At 41.8% G+C, this 23,120-nt stretch overlaps 1 protein-coding gene across 7 annotated transcripts in view; it reads right to left on the reverse strand.

The window, feature by feature from the left end:
• STARD13 (StAR related lipid transfer domain containing 13) overlaps positions 1-23,120 on the reverse strand; it is a 310,401-nt gene that overhangs the window by 3,492 nt on the left and 283,789 nt on the right. For all 7 annotated transcript variants that reach the window (XM_065051591.1, XM_021286176.2, XM_065051599.1 and 4 more), the window contains 8 exons: positions 20,013-21,391; positions 18,405-18,578; positions 16,200-16,359; positions 12,056-12,254; positions 8,847-9,054; positions 7,828-7,942; positions 6,831-7,052; positions 4,054-4,271 (listed from right to left, as the gene is read on the reverse strand). In XM_065051591.1, the coding sequence (XP_064907663.1) occupies positions 4,054-4,271; positions 6,831-7,052; positions 7,828-7,942; positions 8,847-9,054; positions 12,056-12,254; positions 16,200-16,359; positions 18,405-18,578; positions 20,013-21,391 (2,675 nt within the window). The remainder of the gene's footprint in view (positions 1-4,053; positions 4,272-6,830; positions 7,053-7,827; positions 7,943-8,846; positions 9,055-12,055; positions 12,255-16,199; positions 16,360-18,404; positions 18,579-20,012; positions 21,392-23,120) is intronic.

The raw sequence follows: 23,120 nt of genomic DNA on the forward strand, positions 1-23,120 counted from the left end.
TTAGTAATGAAACTATTGAGCACATGAGTCAGAACCTGAATTAGGAACAGTTTGTCTGCCTATCCTTGCTGTTACCTGCAATGCAGACACTGGACTGTCCTAGGAGTCCCTGGAGGAGTTTTGCATTCCAAGTTTGTAAGCAGTGTTGCTCAGAACAGGCCACAGAAACTTATCCAGCTCAGATTTTAGAGCTAGATTCTCCTCTGTAAATATATTTATTTTAATGGTGGATACCATTATTTTGATAAGAACTCCTCAGAAGTTTGGGGATACTTTGGTACAGAAGGAGGCAAATCAACCCCCCCAAACTGGCACCTTCTCAAACAACTCATGGGAAGATGTTGCAATTGATGCTATGTACATTATTTTCCTGGAGGATAATAAGCACAATTCTGTCATCAACCCACCACCCCAGCTGGGAATCTGACCATGATGCGGAATGGTCACCCATCTACCTTGCTACAGGCTCTGGGTGGAGAAGTTTTGCATATCCACATGAGCACTTTGTGACCACCATGTGTTGCAGGGCATGATACAGTCTTTAGCAGATAGACAGGATTTTGGAAAGAACATGAAGTAAGGACAAGATCAAGTACAATACTCTTGGTGATAGCAAGTATAAGTGCAGCACATTTTACCAGGGTGTTCTGTTGCAAATATCCACTGATGCACAGCAGCTGAGGAGGGTCTCCTCAGTTGGCTGATGGCAATTATGTGATGGTCATTTGCCACCCCACATTTCAAGTAGCAATGGCAAAATAGAGTCTTACATGGTTTATTTGTTGCAATAGTCAAAGACTGGAACGTCATGTTTACACCTTTAGGAATGATAGTGAAGCTAAGGCTCCCTTTTCTTTAGGTAGGCTTTGGTTTGCTACCAAGCAAACGTCTGAACCAATATCCTCACCAATGATCCTAAAAGGACTAGTCAACCAGGCACCTACCAAGGCATCACTTATCCATTTGTTTCCTTCCTCTTCACTGTCACTCCAAAAAGAGACATCTCTCAGAAAGGTCCTCGTCCTTTCCAGTGCCACGTAGCAAGAACTAACAAGCGTTTTGCAGCCTCTGCTAACATAATCACATGCTCATCTACCTCTTTTCCCAACAGGATCTATGCTCCATGTTCATTTCCCTTACAGGAGGAAAGGGGCATTTTCTGGATCATAGAACCACATTCTGTCTCACCACTGTTAACACAACTATTGAGTAAATTTTACTTGGGAAAAAGTAACATAACAGTGAAATTTCATGACCATGTCACCATATATATATGTCAGTTAGCCAATGATATGTAGCAGGTTTCTTATTATTCACATTTCGTTTCACAAACAGTCAGATTTTGGGCTTGCCTGTTAAGATGTATTTTTATTTTGAACTCTGTCAGTCATTTAAGTTTTTCACCCTCTCTCAAGTTTCTATCCTCTTTCACATGCTGCAGAAATTTTCCACCAGGTTCAGGAGACCTAGACTTTAATACTTAACATTGTTTTTTCTTGTTCTGTAACCATTTGCTACATATCTTGGTTCTCACATGTTTCACATCTGCCTTGACTCTCAAAGGATAATGTCTATGCCCTTTCCTATGGTGTGGGAAGAAATGAGAAATTCTCACTGTGCTGTGTAATGTGCATCATCTTGCCATGGGCGGCCTTAGACAGGGATTACACTGCCTTGGGAAGTATCATGTTTTAACAGGTAAGCTGCTTTCAAGGACTGTTGAAGTTTGGATGTCAGCAGATAATTTTAACATTCTGCATTTTTCTTATATGAAATTGAGCTGTTATTCAAGACACTGCATGAAGATACTGACTTCAGAAGGCTTTCCATGTGCCTGTGCATTAATAATAATGATGAGCTACCATGGTAGCTAAGACACATGGAGAGTAGGAAATCACATCTCAGATCTACTGTGAGATGCTGAACCATCTGCCGTGAATTCCTGCACCGTCCTTAGATGTGACTGTAACTACATGGCACTTACTTGGGTCATTCCTGAAGTGGAAAACTATTTATTCCAGAGATTGCAGAAGACTTACGATTCCTATTCCTAGTTTTATGGATTTAGGCCAGTTTCTGTACTTTGTATATCTTACAGTAGTAAAACCAGGCATGACACCTAACTCAGAGATGCTGTGATACTTAAAGAACATGCAACACTTGAGGGATCTTTAATGAAAAGTGGTGCTTGTGCAGGGCAGCTGAGAGCTGTGTCAGATCCCAGGCATACCAAATATCACCCCTATCCTTTTACCATTAGAACCTTCTCAAGTGAGCCTAATCCCCTTGTTATGACTGGCAAATTGAATAAAATAAAATAATAAAAAAAAGAATAACTAAGTTTATCCTTTCACAGCAAAAAATTTGACTGGGAAGGGGAAAATTGCCTTCCATTAAAACATATTTATTCATGTCCCCAGATGAGAATTGTAATTTCACTGTTCACTTCCCACCAATCATAAGGTATCACATTGACTGCAATATCACTGGCTAACCTTGCTCTAGACTTAATGACATAAATCAAAAGAGATAAACAACAGAATCTGACAGATCTCGCTGACGGCTGTTTTCAGCCCTCAAAAACACACCAGGATTCTGTTTTATAATACGTCTTTTAGTCTTTGGGGGTCATTCTGCCTGAGTTACTGGAAAGAATAAGAACTTGATGGCAAGATTTTTCTTTAACTAACGTGACTCCACATCTGCTCTTTAAAGAACATAAACCACCATGAAACCTAATAGTGAACTAAGCGGTAAATAAGAGGGCAATTATGGTCATCAAAACCTCCCTGCCGCTCCCAGGCAACCTTGATGCTATGCAGAAGACCAAATTTACTACTGATTCAAGTCAATAATCTTATATGGGAAAATTAATTATAAAGCAATTATTAATAATTATTAATTATTAAATAAGTAATTATAAAATAAATAATTTAGCCCAGTATACTGCAGGAAGTCAAAGGAAATAGTGCAATGAGAGGAGCGGTGTTTTCACATTATAAAGAACTTACAGAGAATATTTTAAAAGTCTTCTAAGAGTTCCAACAATTCTGCCCTTATATCAACAATATCTGCATGTTATCCTTCTCTCATGAATACTGAAGTTCATACAAGGGATGTACTATCATAATAATTTTTTATTGGGCTCATCTTTTTCCTTCAATCTCTGTTCCCTCTAATACAATTCTGACTCACTGGACTATTGCCTTTGTCAAAACTGCTTAATATTTCTCTGGTACATCACTTCAGCCAAAGAAAGCACAGACCAAGAACAGGAATGCACAAAAATCATTCTGAAATAAATAACTATAGGACTGACCCTGCAAGTGAAATATGTCAGCAGCTCCACAATAGCTCCTAGCAAGCAAAGGGCCAGGATTTCAAAGGCAGAAGGTACATAAGAGAATTTTTTTGTCTGTTCTGTACAGACAGATAGAAAATAGCAGATCTGGGATCAAATTTGGAATATTGATACACACCTATACATCTATTTGAGAGATCTAATCGCCTGGAAGACAGTCAGAATACGTATCTACTGTCTCTTTCTGTTCATTTCCACACTGGGATTTTTATGGTTAGCATTTCTTAGTCTACAAAGACTTCAACTGCAAATCTAAAATAACAGCTTATATAGACAGTGTATAACAACCTTAGCTTAAAAGCATCACTATCTTTTCTACTAAACATTTGGCTCTTAAACATCAAACATTCCCCAGAGAACAGCAAAAGCAGTGTAAAAAACAATTGACTTCTATTTACACTGTTTTGACAACAAACAAAGCTAGAGAGAACAGCAGCTATTATCAGACATCTGTTCTGAGGAAGAAATGATATTTATGGCCTCAGGAGTATGTGCTGCTCAAATTACATCAGAGGAAAGGTCAGCATGCTCTAGGTGTACAATTTTAATTCAGTTTGAGAAATCAACACTGCTGCCCAGAAGTAGAGTTCTTGAAGAACAATTATACAGATGCAAAGGCTGAGAGAAGACCAGGTCTTCCCTGCAGGCATTGCAGGAAGCAAAGGTGGTGGAGAACTGCCCTTAGCCCTTACCTTAGAACAACAAAGTCTCGGACGGGATGAGGAGCCATGCTGTTCAAAACATACTGGTAAACTTCTGTCTGCTTGTCCAGGCTCTCGACCACCTTCCACTTCAAGAAGTCCTCATCCCAGAGGTGACGTTCTCTCAGCACTCTGTTCAGGACAACTGATGGGGGGGCTTCAACTTCCACTGAGGCTTTCCAAAGCCTTAGAGGGTTCCCATCCCCAACCTGAAGTAACAAAGAACATAAACCCCCATGATCTATATGTGTATGTTCAGCAAAGGATAACTGATGACAGAATCCTGGTATGGGTATCTGGGCTTTAGCTTGAGAGCATGCATATCTCCCTGCTAACCATTACCATTATTGCTACTGCTGCTGCTTTTCTGTATGTGAAAACATATGCATAACTAGTCCTAGATGGAAAACTGAAACAATATATTACTTCTGCTCTCACACCAGTGTATATCTGGACCAGTTCCCATAGTGCCAGCAGAGCTGCTGCATTATGTCTGGTGTGAGAGACACCTTTTCAAACCTAAACATACCGTGTGCAATGAAGAATAGGTGTGTAGAAGTAAAAAGAGATGAAAGGAGAGACTTAAACCCTGGCCTGAAATAAAGCCACCACCTTGGGCATTCTGATGCTCTAGCTGGCACTAAGGGTCAAATAATCCTCCTGGTTAATTGGTGGAAGAGCAGAACACATGTTGATTCAATTATGTGTCAGGTACACAGATGTTTGTCCTCAAAATAGCTGTATTGGGAAAATAGCAAATATTGAGAAAATGCCTTTCAAAGAAGCAACACACAAACTGCTTGCTAACCCTTCCTAGTTCACGGCTCCTGTTACTTATCACACCTCCCCAGCATGCAATAAGGGGAATGGAAGGTGCTAGGCTATGTAAAAGATGAATATTCTGAATTCCACACGTACAGCACTTCTGCATGATTTTAGGGCCGTTGCATTTCAGACAGCAAGCAAGTTAACTGTAAGCACTGGATCTCACAAGCCCTGATTTTCTCACCCCTTCCTCCCCTGGCATCCTCACATACCAATGCTAGCGCTCCAGAAACCTCCAGCACCTCCCACAGGCTCAGGATTGTGTCCCCAGAAACCCAGCTTCCACCTTAAATTATTTTATGCTGTTATAATTCCTCCTCCCCAAAGCTTTCAGTTCCCCCGTCCTCCTGCCCTAGGGCCTCAGAGGTTCCCAGTTGCCTCTGTAGCCTCACACGCCCTTGACCCCAGAGCAGTGCATCACCCTCCCCCCTCCCACATCCTGCTCCCCCCTAAGCCCTGTTACTCCCTCCCCAACCTCCTGCAGTCCCTCTCTGGAGAGGTCACTCACAGAAGCTGGTTGCAAACTGGAGTAACTGTGATTTCTTCATCCTAATAGAGGGGTTGCACTTTCCCAAATAGGGGTAATGCTGCCTCAGACCCCTAAGATACTCCTACCCCCTCACCATCCAGATCCCAAACTCCTCCCAGTGCCCTTCCCCTACTCTACCCATGTCACTCGCCCCTAATCCACCCCCTCCTCTCAGTAGCCACAGCTGGTTTGCAGACCTCTGTTTTGCCATTTCTTTTCCAGCAGCCCTGAACCCCACTGTCTGCAGGGACCCCGCAGCACCCTCTTCCTAGCTGCAGCAGCCTGGCTTTCCCTGCAGAAGTGATGGAGCCCGGAACAACTTGAGAAATTTTGATAGAAGTTGCAGACATCAAAAATCTATTGGAAACAAGGACAAGATGATCAGGGATAAAAATGGCTATATGGCTGGCCTGGCTAAGTAAAGCAGTGGGCAGCCTGAAGAGGTTTTTTAATACCTATGTTCTGGCTCTGTTCTCCAAACTGCTGGCAAACAACAGGAAACAGTCAGCAACTTTGCCCATCCTCCAGTCAAAGAGCTTACTCAGGTAAAATTATCTCTTGTTTAAAGTCTCAGCTGACTCTCTGGTTGCGTTGTTTGCTATATCACTTTATCCATTTTGGAGACCTTAGCTTGCTTCGTGTGACTTTCCTGGAATCTCATACCTGAATCACTGTCACATTACATATTTAAGTGCTTTTAGTAGTCTTTTAAAAACACGTGTGCCTCACCAGACAGAATCATAGAATCGTTTAGGTTGGAAAAGACCTTTAAGATCAAGTTTAACTGTTAACCTAACAGTGCCAAGTCCATCACTAAACCGTGTCCCTAAGTGTCACATTTACATGTCTTTAAAACACCTCCAGGGATGGAACCTCCATCACTATACTGTGTCCCTAAGCATCACATCTACATGTCTTTAAAACACTTCCAGGGATGGAACCTCCACCACTTCCCTGGGCAGCCTATTCCAATGCCTGACAATGCTTTCTGGGAAGAAATTTTTCCTAGTATTCAATCTAACCCTCCCCTGGTGCAACCTGAGGCCATTTCCTCTTGGCCCTCTCACCTGCTACTTGGGAGAAGAGACCAACACCCTCCAAGCTACAACCTCCTTTTAGGTAGCTGTAGACAGCGATAAGGTCTCCCCTCAGCCTCCTTTTCTCCAGGCTAAACAGCCCCAGTTCTCTCAGCTGCTCCTCATCAGACTTGTGCTCCAGATCATCCAACAGCTTCATTTTGGACACACTCCAGCACATCAATGTCTTTCATGTAGTGAAGGACCCAAAACTGAACACAATATTCAAGGTGTGGGAAGGGTATGCATTTAGGCATGCAACAAGTCAGAGTGTTCCATAGCTAGGCTGTATTTTGCTTTGTTTTCCTTATTGCTTCTTCCATGTCTCCCCAAATTACCTTTTTGTAGGCAAGCTCTGTGTTCTCTGTACTGGAACATGTGACCCATCCTTTGAATTTCTCTTTTGCTTCTTTCTGGAGATTTTGCATGAGACTTTCCAGGTACATCTGATAGTTCCCTCCTTCCTCATCCACTTGTTTCCCAAGCTCATCCAGGGTGGGAGAACGCACTTCTGCATCCATGTAAGAGTTCCGGGACTGGGCGACCATGTCATGCGGGACCTGTGCCACAGAAGGGAGGGAAAACACACAGGGAAAACCTCCTGCTGAGATCTTTTCCTTATGGCAATGTGTTTCTAGGTTGAGGGACCATTCAGCATTCAATTGCAATGAGCAATGTAAGAAGGATACCTATTTCTGTCCTTGCTTATTATGCAAGATGAGAAATCAAAGCAGTATAATGAAAGAGTCCATGGCTCAGAATTGCACTACTCATGCAGAACCATATTAGACTGATCCACTGTCCATCAGCACACGTGTTATTCCTCTAGCCCCCAGAAACGTTGCCTTGTGCTTCTGGGGAAGGGACATCTGAGCATCATCTCTCCTCCACCTGCAGTGAAAGCAGCTGCAGGAATCACTGCATCTCTCTGTGCAATTTTAACTTTTTGCATGACACACAAAAATAAAGTGTATCAGCTTGCCTTTTTGAGATGGTTAAGTTTTAATTGAGATGCTAAAAACATTGTAATAAAATGAAATGTTAAACCAGCATATTTTTATTTTAACTAGAATAAAATTTCCTAATCCAGTAATTTGGGTTGAAAACTGCCACAGAATAATTACCCTGCATTTTTAATAGTTGTGTCTTTGCTAGAAGGGAACACTCATAAAGAAATTAGATAAATAAACTTTAGATGGAGCAAGTTTACAAATAAGTGAGGCACCATCAATCTCTCAGCTAACAGAAGACAGAAAATGTAAGCATAAACATAAATACTTCAAAGGATGCTGCATTATGTTGCCATGAATAATGCTGTTTGAGACTCTCACTCACCTCAAAAAGTTTGTTGCATTCCATTATCATGTGAGCAAGTCCCTGAGTAGCTGCCAGGTTTTCACTGAGGTCCTTCTGATCTGGCTTCCCTGTTGCATATTTTTTCTGTATTACCCTGTAATTGAATTCAGTGTCTCAGGTAAAAAGAGCTGGATCTTTTTAGTATGAGAGCAAACAGCAGCAGGATGTTCAGAACACCAAAGAGAAAAGCCTATCTTTAGTTTTTATTCATCACAAGATAGCTCAGGCTCTTGGGCGTTTTTAAAGGAAAAATGTTTAGCTAAAATATTGTTGAGCCAAAGGTAAAAGCAGGAAAGATTATGCATGTCCTGCATTAGGTGTTTTACATTTTGAAATGGATTTTTAACAGACATGATGTACAGTGGTTTACATTGTTACCGTTTAAAGTGCTTGCTCAGAAACTGGTTATACATGTGCATGACCAAGAATCTCAGTGTATTCTGAAGTGGATGGGAAGAATAAGTCAGAAGGAACATCAAGCTGACACCATTAATGCTTAGCTGGGTTTAGTCGACAGTCACCATGTTACACACCATGTTAACGTGGCCTGAAATAAACTCAGTTTCCCAAGTAGCCAGAAAATGCAGAGTAAAAAAATGCTCACTGAACCATCTACTTAGTAAAATCCTTTAAAACATGTTCAATCTTTTACTTCAAACAGAGCAAAATCAGGCCCTTTCCCTTCACCAAAGCCTACATCACTTACGCAAAACTCACTAGTGCCTCATTGCAATTTTGCATGGAGAGCAGTGACTGCATATTCACAGCAGCCAGCCAGGAACACCTGCTGGGCTTGTGAAGAAGCCCTCTGTGTGCATGCAAGTGTGCTCCTGGCTCTGCAGCGTGGGCTCTCCCCTCTCACTGAAGCCATGCCCTGCGTAACGTGTGCGGGAAAGGAGATGCTTTGGAAAATTGTACCCTGCATGCCTTTAGAAATACTGAAAGCATCATTTTTGCATTAAGAATATGACTACTCATATTGTTGAGAAGCAATTTACCTCGGTGAGCTTTCTTTCTTCACTATATTGAGATGGAAGAGGGAAGGGGCCAGACAAACAGCCAGGTTCATAGGAGTCATCTGATTCTCCTCCACGGAGGTGACATCGCTTAGGAAACACAGCAGGGTCTGCAGAACCTCCCGGTTCTCATCCGACATCAGCATGATGGCTGCCTGCACCGCCTGCAGCCGCTGCTCCTTGGGCACGTCTGGGGAAAAGCAAGGGACGTTCAGGAGGTCAGTTGCGAGTTCAGATAAGGAGGCAGGAACAAGACAGAGTTAGCATAGGCATTCACACTCTGGGAACAGCTCTCTGAAGAGGCAGATGACAGGGGATGAAGGGTTGAAACCCAGCTGGTGGTTGGAGTGCTATGGTACTTGCTCCTCCATCGAGCACAGCTCACCCAGCCAGTGTGTGACATTTCTCTGTTCGTTTGAAAGGCTTTTCCCCAAGAATGAGACTGAACTTCATTTAAAGTTTACGAAGGGAGAGTAGTACTCAGTACTCATATCTTGAAATGATATTTTTTGTCCTCTGGGAAGACAGTTCAAAAGTCTTAGGGAAGCTCTGGGAAAATACCTACACTTGTGTCCTAGACCATAAAAGAGTTTAATGAAAGCAGTAATGGATACATTTAAATGGCATCTCAGACAGATTAATTTCTAAAATCATAAGTTTTCTCAGTTTGGACCTGGAGCCCTCCTTTGGGTATTACATACGCTCTATATAATTGAATGGAAGAGGAACAAAAGCAGATCTACAGTACAGGGAACAGCTAGCTTTTAAGATCTGCCTGCTAGCCTTGTACAAGCACTTTATTTTATAAGCTTTCAGACTTGAATGACAAACTGAACACAGCAAAATGCTTCCAATTTTCTAGAAGTGGCAAGGCTAAGTCTTTCTGAGAAGTCAGAGGAGCCTTTGCTAAATCCATGTGATGTGTCATTGCTCCCCAGATTGCCTCCTTGTACTCCCTCACCTGGACTGTTGTGCTGGTGGGCCTGAGGCATAGAGAAGACAACCAACCAGGCCTTCAAGTCACAGGTGAGCATTAGGCAACTGAGGTTTTTAGGGAAGTGGAGAGTTTCATCAATGCTATGCCATATAGACTACTCACCCCTACTCCTCTGTGTTATAGCAAATCAAGCCATTCTAGATATATGAAAAAGTTCTTCAGTGAGTCAGAAATCCCTTGCCAATATACTAAGAGAGGAAAAATCCTTCCTAACTTCACATTAATGATTTGTTAAACAGGATGAAGGGGAACAAAAACTCCCAGCTACAGAATTATTTAATTGCAGACATTATGAAATACAATTGGTATCCCAGCAATTTGCAACATTTTTCTTTCCGTGAAAGGAGTTTTGTCAGTACTGTCTAAAACAGAAATATATCTGTTGTTGGTCACAAGGAAAAAAAAAACCACTGCTGCTCATTCTTAATCCAAACATCAGTCTCCAATGTCTACAGAGTCCATCTTTTACTCTTCCCACCTTGGTTTAAACAGACCCATCCTCAAGTCTTTCTGAAATCCACTAAAGTACTGGTGTAGTTCAAGAAAATATTTCCTAGCACTTTCCCCCTCCCTACAATCAGTGTAAAGAAGAGTTCTTCAGATTTCCCATTGCAGTTACATGTAGGATTATAGGGTCAGCCCCTGCCCCTTTTTACAGCATTTTGTTGTTGGCTGGTAGCAATGTTTCACTGTTCAGCCTTGTGGCTATTGTGAATTCTAACAACATAACCCAGACTTGGAGATGGGGAGTCCTTCTGGCTACAGGCCCAATAACTCTGATGACATCGAGGTCCGCCATGTCTCTCTTCCTTTGGCAGGGGGTAGTCTACTGGCAGTGTCTCCTCTGCCAAGGTAGGACATTCCCAGTTTTCATCAAGTGATAGTTTAAAGGTGGACATGTCATTCTAGTGGATAATCTCCTTAGCCACTTCACTATGGAAACTGTTGTGATTGCCATTTTATTAGCACCAAGAATTTATGTTGCTTTTCTGAATAAGCTCATTGATGTGTGGTAGGCAGACATGACCTGCAACTTAGGAGCAAGAAAGAAAAAGAGGAAATAATGGTCCAGGGATAGGCACCATTTCAGTTCACTTGTGGCCCAACACATCATGTATGACCAAATCCATTAAATTTATTTGCGATGCTGGCTCACATGCAGGATCACAGCATTTCTCTACCAGCTACAGACACTGCAATGTTAAACACATTAGTGACTATGTGTCACAGGCAGATTTTTACTGTAAAGGGAGGCACAGAATTAACTTTGATTCTTTAGCGCTGGGATTACACAGTATTTAAAAATGGCTTTCCATTGTTTTGGCAGCCGAAACATCTGCCATTGAAAAGACTAGCACTTCTCTTTAGTGCTTCCGATTATTTGGTTTAGGCTGGTTGGATACACTTTTCTGTATCTGCCAGAGCACTGGCTGACTGGACTTCATAATGGACACTGTCAGGAAAAAAACCTCATTCCTTTGGCTTTTTAGCGTTTTCCTCACTGTTTATTTCTCCCTCAGTCTGGAGAAGAGATACACAGTCATTTCCTGATCTACAGGGATTTTCATCATTCTGATACATTTGAGTCTCAGATTTTGCTTAAGGCTGAAATGAAGAAATCTTGTGGGTTTTTTTCTCTTTCTCTATGAGATCTTTACATAGAAGCTGAGGATGTAAACAAAGGCAGCTTGTTGCTTTCATGTACATTTTATTAACTATAATGAAAAGGCAAATCACAGCAAGGAAGAGTACTGCACGGGTGTATGTTCTCATGGTCAAGCACCACTTTTCCATGCCCAGAAGACTCACTTGTAGTGAGATGCCCGCATGAAATAGGCACACAGTTTAAAGAAATCTGAAAAAAAGCCATGACTCATCACACTTTTTATGTCCATGGCAGCCCATCTTTCTGGCTTCTTTCTGATTGTGAAGCTGCTGTTTTCAAACCTCCTCAAGATTTGCACACTGTCTTTCCATTAAATTTGCTAGTATTTTGACAATGAAGCCTTCAGAGAGTTCTAAATATCTCTCAGTGAAAGATTTTGAAGGCAGAGAGATTCTTTTATACCTCTCAAAACCAAGCAAAGGGAACCCCACCCAGTGTTAACATACAAAAATTATTTACAATATATTATTAAGTTATATATATTATTTCTAATTATTTGTTTACAGTAATAAAAATATCGCAACTTACATTGGTAGATGTGTAGAAATGTCTCTCCCAGCTTACTTGTAAGGAGAGGTTCTGGCAAGTCCCTAAAAAATTGCTTCACCATGTCTGCCACATCATATGCTGACTGGTCGTCATAGCTGACGTTTTCTGGGGAGCTCTCATTCATTTGACGTAGGGCCTGGATTCGGGATTTCACTCCAGATTTTCGAAATAGACCCACCTAAAAAGTCACCATGTTGAATCGAGTTAAAAAAACACCAAACAGTTACTTAAAGAATATTTATATTAAGGAAAAAACCCCACTATTAGACGAAACTTTAATGACGACAAAAGCTTGGGTTGCTTATTTTTACTCTACGCAAGAACAAGAGAAACATGCAAATGTGATGATCATGACTTGTCCACAGTCTCATGGTGGAACTGCAAGAGTTAATAACACTGCTGCTCTGTATCCCCTCCTAAAGGGAGAGCTCAGGGTACATGTGTTTTCCCTGCTGCTTGAAGAGTTTAAGCAAGATGCTCAGCTGATATAAATCAGCATGACTTGCTTGGCTTGGGTGACTGTCTGTTGATTTACTCCAGCTGAGAATCTGGTTCTTCATGTTTATTTGGACAGATATTTTGAGGACTAACAAGAAAATATTATGCTCAGCTAAGTAATAAATGCTGTGGCAAAAAATTAGTACATCCTGGTAGAACTTTAAAATCAAGACCAAATCTATTTTTTATCCTTCCTGCTCTCTGCTTCCAACCAGTTCCCCCAAATCCCACTGAAAAACCCAGTTCAAAAGTGGGGGTCACAGAGGGATTACTTGTGCAGTGTCGCTAAGATACATTTTTATCCTGTTTTCTTTCTATTCTAAAGGAAGCGGTAATTCTTCAAATGATGTCTTCATGGCAGTGCTGCCCTTTTGTGTCCTTCTAACCAGTGGAATTCCCCTGGGGCGAATTCCTGGGCCTGAACCACATTATTCATTCCCAAGTGAGTTTACAGTGTTTCATCTGCAAAGTGTTAGCACTGTTTTCCCTCAGTTTTGCAGGGGAAAAGGTGAAATATTGAGGAAGACCTATGAAAAAGCCACATTTCAGGTTTGGAGTTACAGACTTGTGTTCCTCGTGCCCGCTGTCTCACCGGTGGTCTGTTCAGCTTTCTGCGTGGCACAGTCAACCAACAAAAATGTGTAAAGGCAAGGAAATAATGCTTTTTGGCCTTCCCCTCCCCACCTCTGCCAGCACAGAGTTTGTGTAGGTACTTGCACTCCCTAGAACACTTCCCATGCTCAGAACACGGTATTTAGGACTTTTGTTAACTTGCACATTAATGACACTAATTATACACTATGCAGCAATGTGAGGGAACATATCTATTTAAATGGAGATGAACTGCTCCACCAGATTGGCTGTGAGTGGTTCTTCTGCTGTGTGTTCTTATTGGTGAATTTCGCTTTGCCGGGGTGCCATATTTATGCGTAAGAAATAGAGAACTGGCGTGTGCCCTGTGTACATGCCGGTACACTTTATTTTTGACAAGAGAATACAAGAAAGAGCATCTGGTGCTTTTCATCTGGATTTCTCTTTCCCCTTTTCTTCTTTTTGAATCCCTTTTCATCTTAGAAATGTGTGCAAAAGATGCAGAAGGACCCATGCTAATTCTGTCCAAAATATACAGTTTTGGCATGTGGTAGATAAATGTGAGAGCAGAGACTCAGTTCTTTGCTTTTGATGGAAAGTGTCCTTGCTGGTACAAAGAACCTTTAAAGACTTCCAGCTAAGACTGATTCAAGAGGTCAGACATCAAATCTCATCTGCAGAATCTCCTGCTGCACATAATTCTGCTAGTTTTGATTTCTATTTTTGTTTAATGGCATTTATCCACACTCCTATTTCCCCTTTTCTTGGAAATAAATCATAATTAATGAAAAGAGGACAGTTCTTCATAGAAGAAGATGTCTTAGGCTCTGTTCTGCGATATTACAGACTCATTCTGTAAATAAGATGGGACTATAAATCCAGTGATTTATCAAGCAGTTGGTCTGGCCCAATATCTTTATTATCCTCATGCTGTGGATCATCTGCCATGCAAGTAGCTGTATGATGCATGACAGTTGAAACTGAATAATATATCCTACAAAAAATGGGGAGGCTCCTCATACAGTCTCTTAAGACATTTCAGTGCCAGGAGCCAGACGTTACAATGATTTAGAGCAACTTTAACTTTACCAAGCTCTGATCCCGCTCAGGACTCCAGCCTGCCTTCTGCAGTGCATGGAACAGACACATAAGAAAGTTGCTGGAGGAGACTGGAGGCTGCTCAGACCTCTGGCCAGGCATTAGGAGACTTTGAATTAAATGGGAAAATATGGAGTGACTGTAAAGCAGAGAAGCTGAATTGCCTGGAGGGTTTTGGCCTAGAAAGGTTTTTGGTGGAAAGATATTTTAAATGGTCCGAATCTGTACGTCTCCTTCATTTTCTATTCAATATTTTCCCAATTCCCCTCGGAGTGGAAACTCAAGCTGAGTTGAAATGGCCCTTCACATAGCTCTGATGCTTCCCAGCAACTAAACCCTTCTTCTCAAAGTGGATATTTGTCTGAAACTGCCCATAGACATTCATTTGGACCGCCTCAAATCTCTCAAGAACTTTTTCTTTCTCTTTGGTTTTACCCTCCCTTTTGCTTTCTCCCCTCCTCTCTTTTCTCTTTCCTCCTATTGCTCTACCACTTATCTCACGAACCCATCCCTATCCCCACATCTCCTGTTCCTCATACTCGGGCAAGTGACTCCTCCTCCACTCCCATCACGGATTCCAGTCTTGCTGCATCACTTTTCTTCCTACTCTGGGTTTCCTCCCTCAGTACATAAACCCAGATTACCAAAGCTATAACCAGGCATGTTAGCTACTGAATATATTGCTTTTCATTGTTTCTATTAATTTTCTCCTTCCATCTCCTTCCATTAATGCATTCCCAACAGGCTATTCCTCCCACCCCTCACCTCCTGTACAACATACGGTAGAGAGAACTCATCTGACCTCACTTTTGACATCTAGGAGTTAGATGTCAAGGTCTGACCACTACAGGATGTCTTTACAGTCAACAGAGAGAAAGGATAGGAAGTGCCTGGGTCACCCCGACTGTAGAGGGAAATGGCTCTGATTCACTGCTAGGCATTTAATATTTAGATTTCCCTTTTGGAGATGACGACTGTCACCCAGCAAAACAACCTGAACAGCAACCAGAATGGTAATCAGAAACTGAAAATATTCAGAACGGACCATTTCCACTCTTTTTGTGTGCTCAGAGCTAGCAAAGCAGCAGAGTCTATGGAGTAAAATGCTCTTTGCTCCTTTTGAACTTAGAACTATCTAAAAGCAGCTACAGAAGAGGTCATATGACATGAGGTCAATAATAGCAGAGGACTTAACTCAGTCATCCAGGGGGTTTCTCCCAGTCCTATTTTCATAAAGATACATCTCCTCATCCTTAGGGGAATAACAGTAAAAATATGATTGGTATGTCCCTGCTCTGTAGCTAAAGGGAATCAAAAAGTCTGAAATACTTTGAGCATGAGGGTCTCCCAGCTGGCTTGTCCCAGCTAAGAACACTATAAAAGGAAACATACCCTAATGGCTTTGGCATTGAACCCCTGCTGACCTAACTCTATCTGGATACATCTGACTTTGTCAACAGAATACTTTGAATATTTTGCTGAGTTTGCTCTCTATTCTTGGACTTTTCTTTCTTTGCTAGGCAAATAAAACCTTTTGTACCATATCTTGTGAAATGGTGAATGCAGTTAACCCTCAGCAGCAACAGTCATGCATAAGCAGTGCAGGTATGGCTAGAAGCTGGGAGTGCTGAGCTCTGATTCAATAGATACAAAGATCTCATGTCATTCTTTGAGGTAGGCTATTGCATACAAATCAGCAGAACTGTTAAAGCTACAAGAATTCAACAGATTAGCTGGATACAAATCTCAAAATGGCAAACCATTAGTATTGGCAGCAGGTATCAAACCACCAGAGGAGATCTGGACCCAACATGAGATAGAACAATCTTCAAATAATTGTGGTACTAAGTACAAAAAGGTTCACTATTGCTAGCTAGGGTGGCTTTTTAGAAGAAAAAAATAAAAATCAGCTGAGTTCCTGGAGTAAAGTTCATACCTGATCTAGACAGTTGCTCCGTAAGTAGTGCAGCGCCTGCTGTATACTCTGAGGAAGAGGCTGCCCTGTTCTCTGGACGTGAACTATCAGAGGCACACCAAAGACGTTCTTGTCCTTGTAATCAGGGACTTTCATCCTCTTCATGAACTTTGGCACAGACCTGGAAATTAACATGAACAGCCTACATGAAAATATCAAGTATTTACACAGTCTCTCTGAGTAACACTGCTGGCAGAAACTGGTAACTGGGGCCACCTCCTTTTTATAAAGATGGTGAAAAAATGTTTAATGCACAACACACGGAAACTTTACAATCTGTATAACTGATGGATTTCTTGACAACTTTTATAAGTAGATGGCCTCTGGCTCTAAGACAGAGCATAACAATCTGCTCTAACAAAAAAACTTTTATTATGCAGTTATCACTCAGCTGAAGCCAACATGGTCTAAAGCATCCATTAGAAACATAAAAGAACAGCACAGAGAAGCATAATGGAAAGGGTATTTGAGAGAAAAGGAGGTTCTGTCCTCCAACACACTGAAAGATTTCTATACTACCAGTTACATGATTTAGCATTTCTATTGACTAACAATTTACAGTAATAAATGATGGTGAGAAGTCCCTATGTGCCAGGCTCATCCCTGGTGTTATATGATTTATCCTAGTTGAGTAACTTAAGTGAAGCTGATGAGCTTACTTTCTTCCAAAAATGATGGTGAGAATGAGAACAAACCAGATTCCCTTTGTGGGAGTCATGACTGCAGTGGAATTAAAAAAAAAAAAAAAAGTTAAAGAAGGATGAATATGACCTGAATGTGACAAAGATTTTTCTCATCTGTGTGGGAAGCAGATAAAAGTTGGATTAAATGACCTACTGAAGGAGTATAACATATAACTTTACAACTGTTTAGAGTCCCACTTATAAATCCTTAGATACTGATTATAAAAACTGAAGAAATATTTGTCAGGAGGGAAAATGTCTGCCTGAACAGCAGGCTATAGAATTTGTTCTATTCTAGTCTGCTTATTTGGAGTTGGTTCAGGTGAGATTCATTTCAGTGCAGACGCTGTCAGCTAGCCAAAGGGAGCTGCACCAAAGGAAAACAGCGATCTGAGGGTTCGTCTGGTTGAATTTTAGCTCTCTAATGGAGATTTAGAAGGAGTTAGCAGTCCAGAAAGCCTCTATATGAACTATGGAGCAAGGCACCTCTGGAGGGTGACCCCAACCCCGAGCCTTGGATAGAATGAGTAGCCTTTGGAGTTGCCTGTATTTTTCCACTGACCACGGACAGCCGACCTGACTTTCTCAGATTAGATTTATAACTTCTTGGAATGGCTGATGTCAGTGAGGTGAATCTCACACGTAGTCCCTCTATCTGTTTTTCCATTTCTAAAGGAAAACTTGTCTTATCTAGCTCACAGCTGAATTTAGTGGGATTTTGGTGAAGTGCTTTGAACATGGAAATTACAATGTAAATGTCAAGTCATATTATTTTTGGAATCGGTGTCTCTGTGTATTAGGGAAAGTTTCTGTTATCCTTTTGATTATTTCTCAGATACTTCTAATCTCTTATCTGTGCCCACTCCTATTCCAGTACACTTCAGTCTGTATGGCCCATCAGGGTTCATATACCACTAAACACACCGATTTCTGTAGCCAGTTGCCAAAATCCATGTCCATCTGCTCTTCACACCACACTCTGTGTGACCAGTTTGCTCTTACAGGTGCTATGGCAAGTCCAGGACTGGGCTAAGGCTTACATCTTTTGATCTGCTGAGAAAAGTCCCGTAACTGTTCTAACCCTTCTTTTCAAGCACAAACAAACCAATATTGAATACATGAAGTATCATCAGCAGCTGCTTCTTTTCAAATCACAAAATGAATTCTGGGGAAGAAATTATAAACATTTCCTACTTTTAATCACTCTCTCCTACTCCAGTTTATTTTTCTGGTACTGGAGTGTTGTTAGAGAGGTTGTCTCTCTGTTAGAGCACAGGAGTGAAGACAGATCTCCAGGATCTATTTCTGACTTTGCCACCGAGTCACTAGGCAGGAATAGATTGAAGTGGACAGTTTCAAGTTCTACAGCTGAAGTAAATTGTGCTTCCTAATTGCATTTACTGAATTTACTACGAGAATAACAGAATTAGGAGAAACTATTTTTCCTAAAAATAGCTCTCTTTCAGTTACCGATGGCACTCACCAGGTCCAGCCGTGTTTATTTGACATGGAGTACTTTTCCATGATGGCAGTAAGACGAAGCAGAGAGAATTTTTGCAGTAGATTCAGTTGGGCTGCTGACTGATTGCTGATGTGAAGGGATGCGATGGAGTGGCTCAGGCGATGAGAGACTTGGAAACTATGCCATCGTAACCGCCTTTAGCAAAATAAACAATAGAAAAATCAGACAACAGTTCTAACTGAGCAGAAAATTATGGTACACTGTGAGATAGTGCTGGGCCATACACAGAACACACATAAACATTTACACAGATATTATGGCTCGTGGTGTGTCAACTGAAAGAAAATGTAGCTTGGAGGCAAATAAAACAATTTGCTCAGCCTCTTTAGTTTTGGAAATGCCCAGGCTTTGATTTTTTTAACGTTAGATTCACAAGTGGATGTGGGTCCCGTCCATGTGCTCAGGGAAGCGGTGCTGCCTGCTGCACCCTTCAGCCCACACATTTCCAACAGGATGTGGCAGATACAGAGTCAAATGCTCTCTCCCTGACTCAGAACTGGGGTTTGATGCCTGGTCCCTCACCTCCCAGGGGACCAGCCTGACCACAAAGGTATTTGGAGATGAGGTTCTCCAAATATCTCTGTTATTAAACACTGAAGGATTTTTGGAGAAGGGATTGAACCTTGTGTCTCCTTGGCAAGAGCCATAACCACCAAACTATTGAGCCACTCACATCTTCTCTTTACTCCAATGCATTTTCTCCATATACCAGATAAATTGGAAAAAACCTTATTTAAGTTTCTTGTTTTGCTAAACATGAGCTCTGGCTCAGATCCTAAAATCTTTGGCACTGTTCATTTATTCAGTAGTTTCCTCGAGTTCATTTGCTTGTGATGGTTGCGAACAAGCACGGGCAGCAGTAAACCATGGCATGGCAGAATCCTTTGAGAGGATGTGACAAGACTGATGACAGATCAGAAAACACCAAGTATTTTCTCACTGCTTTTGCACATACAAAGCCACCCTACACACAGCAGTATGGATCCACAAAGGCCTTTACCTGGGACCGTGCTCCCTTGGCTCAAGAGGAACTCATCCCTCTGACTTAAAACAGATCTGCAAACCGTTAACAAAATCCTGCTTTTCTATTTTATTAAGGAGTTAGTTGTAAACCATCATTTCACTCTGTCACATAAGGAACTGAGGCAGGGTAGGGAAATTCTCTTTGGGCACAAGGGATGGATTTTTAAAGCAGACAAGTGCATTAAAAAATGCACAAGGCTACTGACGCATAAATACTGGGGTGCACAGCTTAGAAGACAAAAAATTGAAAATTTATCTCACAACTTATGCAGGGTCCTACTATGCAATCAATGGATCAAGAGAGAAAATAAAAGTGCCTTAGTTTGCTTTATTAATCCCATTCTCCATTCATTCCACATGATAATTTGCATAGTGGGACATCCCTTTTCCCAAAATCCCACCCTCCCCTGGGAAGTCCCCATCCCCATACAGGATGAGTACAACTGTAATGGTATCTGCACCTTTTGAGTACCAGGCTGAGAGCTTCTGGTTTATTGTATCATATTTCATGGTCTATGGACTTGTGTATGAAATTTTGCTACCTACCTGCTCGGCCTTGTGAGTGATGCTCCTACCCCAGAGTCTCTCCGGTCCCTGACACCAGTGGCTTCAGATTCATTCAGGGATGTTCCATCTCTATCCATGTCACTTGGTGTGGTCCGGCCATCAGAGACAGAGTTTCCTTCAAAATCAAGTGTGATCTGTGTGGGCGACTGGAAAGGCAACGACGGAGGTTCCCTGACTGATACATCATCAACCGGCAGACCTGGCAACACATTCTTCGACCAGCCATCTACTACCTCCTGGAGCCCATTGACATGTTGCAAAATGTCATCTAAATGAGGAAAAAGGACATCTTTCTCTAAGTCCAGGAGGTCCCCAGTACTAGCATACAAGTGGGAACCTGGCACATTGTCATAAATACTAATTCTGCTTTCTTTAGGACAGCAAGACATCAATCCAGACTCTTTTGGAGTAGAGCAGTTCTGCTTTCCCAAAGAGATGCTGCCTGTCCTCCAGTTTACACTGTTACTGTTGTCTGTAGGTGAGAGACTTTCAATGGAAAGTGCCTTTGGGAATGTCCCTGGTTTATGATCCTTGGGAATATGTACAACCAAGTTCTCTTGGGAATGAAATTCATTTCTGCGGTTTTGGTCCACCACTTGCCGTAAGGCCGTTCCTGCCAGAACATCTAGGTCCTCCAGGTACATCCCGCCTCTCTTGTTTGCTTCATAGCATTTGCGTTCCTTCAAACACGGTGTGCTCACCCCGCTGCTGCTGTTTTCAGACTGACTGCTGTCACTGCTGGATTTGGCAGAAAAGGAAAGTCCTCTTTTGACTGAATCTTTTCCTAAGTTTTGGAGATTGCCATTGACTATCTGTACACAGTGCATGTCTTTCAAGGATTTCGGCTCATACTGGAGAACAGGTCCACTTATCTCTAAAGGACCCGTTCTTCCTGAGCCTTTTAGTTTTCCATGCACACCTTTTGCTTTTAGTGTCTCCATGCGTTTTAGAAAGGTTTTTGCTTTGGTTCGTGTTGGTTTCTCATTCTTCAGGTTGTCCTTGGGGGACAGGGCAGTATTTATCACAGTGGAGTCTTGCAGCAGTGTGCTTTCTACATCATACTGGCCAGAGCAGTCACAGGTCTCCCTGGCAGTGCTGCCAACGCCAGACTGACTCCTGTTGTCACTTCCCCCACTGCTCTCGCTGTGAATAGATGAGACCTCAGGTTCACTCAGATCTGTAAGGACGCTTTCGCTGCTTGTTGTATTTTTCATTTTAATGTCCCCAGAAGATCCATGTCTGTCTGATCGGTGAAGCAAAGCATCAATGTCGTCCACTCGAGACCATCGTCTGCTGGTTCTTTGGAAAGTCCATTTATTACTGATAGCACAAAGGTCTTCTTCATCTGAATCTTCACTCTGGAAAATAGCAAGTGGCATATGTTAAAAGAAGGTGCTTTTACTTGTTATTTGAATTACTGTGACTGTGCTGTTCCATGTGAGCCACAGGTGGTAAAGTCTCCCTGAACCTGAAAGACTGGTCATCAATTCTTGCATTACAGCCTCTTTCATCTAATTGTAGAGACTGCAAGCACCTTAACAAGTAAGACTTAAAAGACAACTTGACGTTAGGGAGCTCAAGAGTCTCATCAGTGCCTCTTGGCTTCTGTGGGACAGATTGCCTGTGCACTGAGCTGTGTAGGACTGATGCCCACAGTGACTGTTTAGAAAAAAGTAGAGGTTTCCTGACTTGCAGGGGTGGTGTTAATACACACATGGCAAACACTGAGAAGCAGCTGGGTGCTACAGGAGTGTGAGCCAGTTAAGACCAAAATTGTTCTTTCTATTCTATTCTATTCTATTCTATTCTATTCTATTCTATTCTATTCTATTCTATTCTATTCTATTCTATTCTATTCTATTCTATTCTATTCTATTCTATTCTATTCTATTCTATTCATTTTCAGAGACACCCCAAACTTGTGGTCCCCCAGCCTGCCCCCTGACCTCTCCTGAGGCAGCAGCAGCCCCATGGCCCTTCCTTGTCTCACCCCTCAGCCTGGGGAACATGGAGTTGTGCTTATGGTTAGGCAGCTCCAGGAGCTACTCTGCAATGCAAACAACATGCGCCTTGAAAAAAAAATGGATAAAAAAGCTCTCCTTATGACATTTTTCTCATCTATTTGCTCAAACAAAAAGGATACATCTTCAGCATGAAGCATGCAGTCAGTGTCAAACTCGCTGTTCTCTGAGGATGTGAACCCCACAGCTGCTAATGGATATCCTTCCCTTGACTTTGAACTGGGTTTATACCGCATTATTTTTGTACATTTGTTCTAAAGCAGAACAAACTAACTTCACCTACATGACATCCAAACAGCTCTTCACATTCTTGGAAACAGTGTGAAGGCAGTGAAATATGACAGGCTGTCAGACTAGAATGAGGTGCTAAACCAGAAGTACTATTTTGGGACTGGAAAAATTCTCCTTTTAAAGGTCTATTATTAGAAGTATTTTTCTATGAAGTTTTGATGGTAAAGTTATCTCCCATCTCTGACTAGCTCTCTGCTGGCCTGTTTAACTGAAAAATGTAAAACAATTTTTACCAGAACCCCAAAAACCTTAAATAATGCGAAACCTCAAAAGATGCAGATTGGGATCAGTAGTGTGCCAGGTCTCACTAATGCCATAAGCTTTTGCCAGTTTATCACTTCAGGTTGGCCAGCTGTTTTAGATCATGTCCAAACCATAAAATAAAATACAGCTACGAATTCTTGAGTTTAGTAATTCCTTTTTAATCTGTTAATGGTGAGGTGTGCAGCTGAAGTTCATTCACAGAAATGATTGGAGATCTTAGTTCTGCAGCTAGCTAGACAGAAAAATTAAGCAGGTAGAAAACTGGCAGGAAAGGGGCTAGAAAAAGCTAATACTGCTTCGGCGATTATATCTGGAGGGAAGAAATGGCACACCAGACAGCTCTGTCTTGTTTTCAGCGCCACAGTTTGCTGTATGCATACACAGACTGAAGGACTGCACCGACTCAGACACTTAAAAATCCAGCTATTGTGGTCTTAGTAGTGCCACAAAGTAGATATTTTTAAAACCATAATGGTATGTACTTTCAAATATTTAGTAGTGGTAATTGTAT

Source organism: Columba livia, chromosome 1 (genome assembly GCF_036013475.1).
Source record: "Columba livia isolate bColLiv1 breed racing homer chromosome 1, bColLiv1.pat.W.v2, whole genome shotgun sequence".
NCBI classification, from domain to species: Eukaryota; Metazoa; Chordata; class Aves; order Columbiformes; family Columbidae; genus Columba; species Columba livia.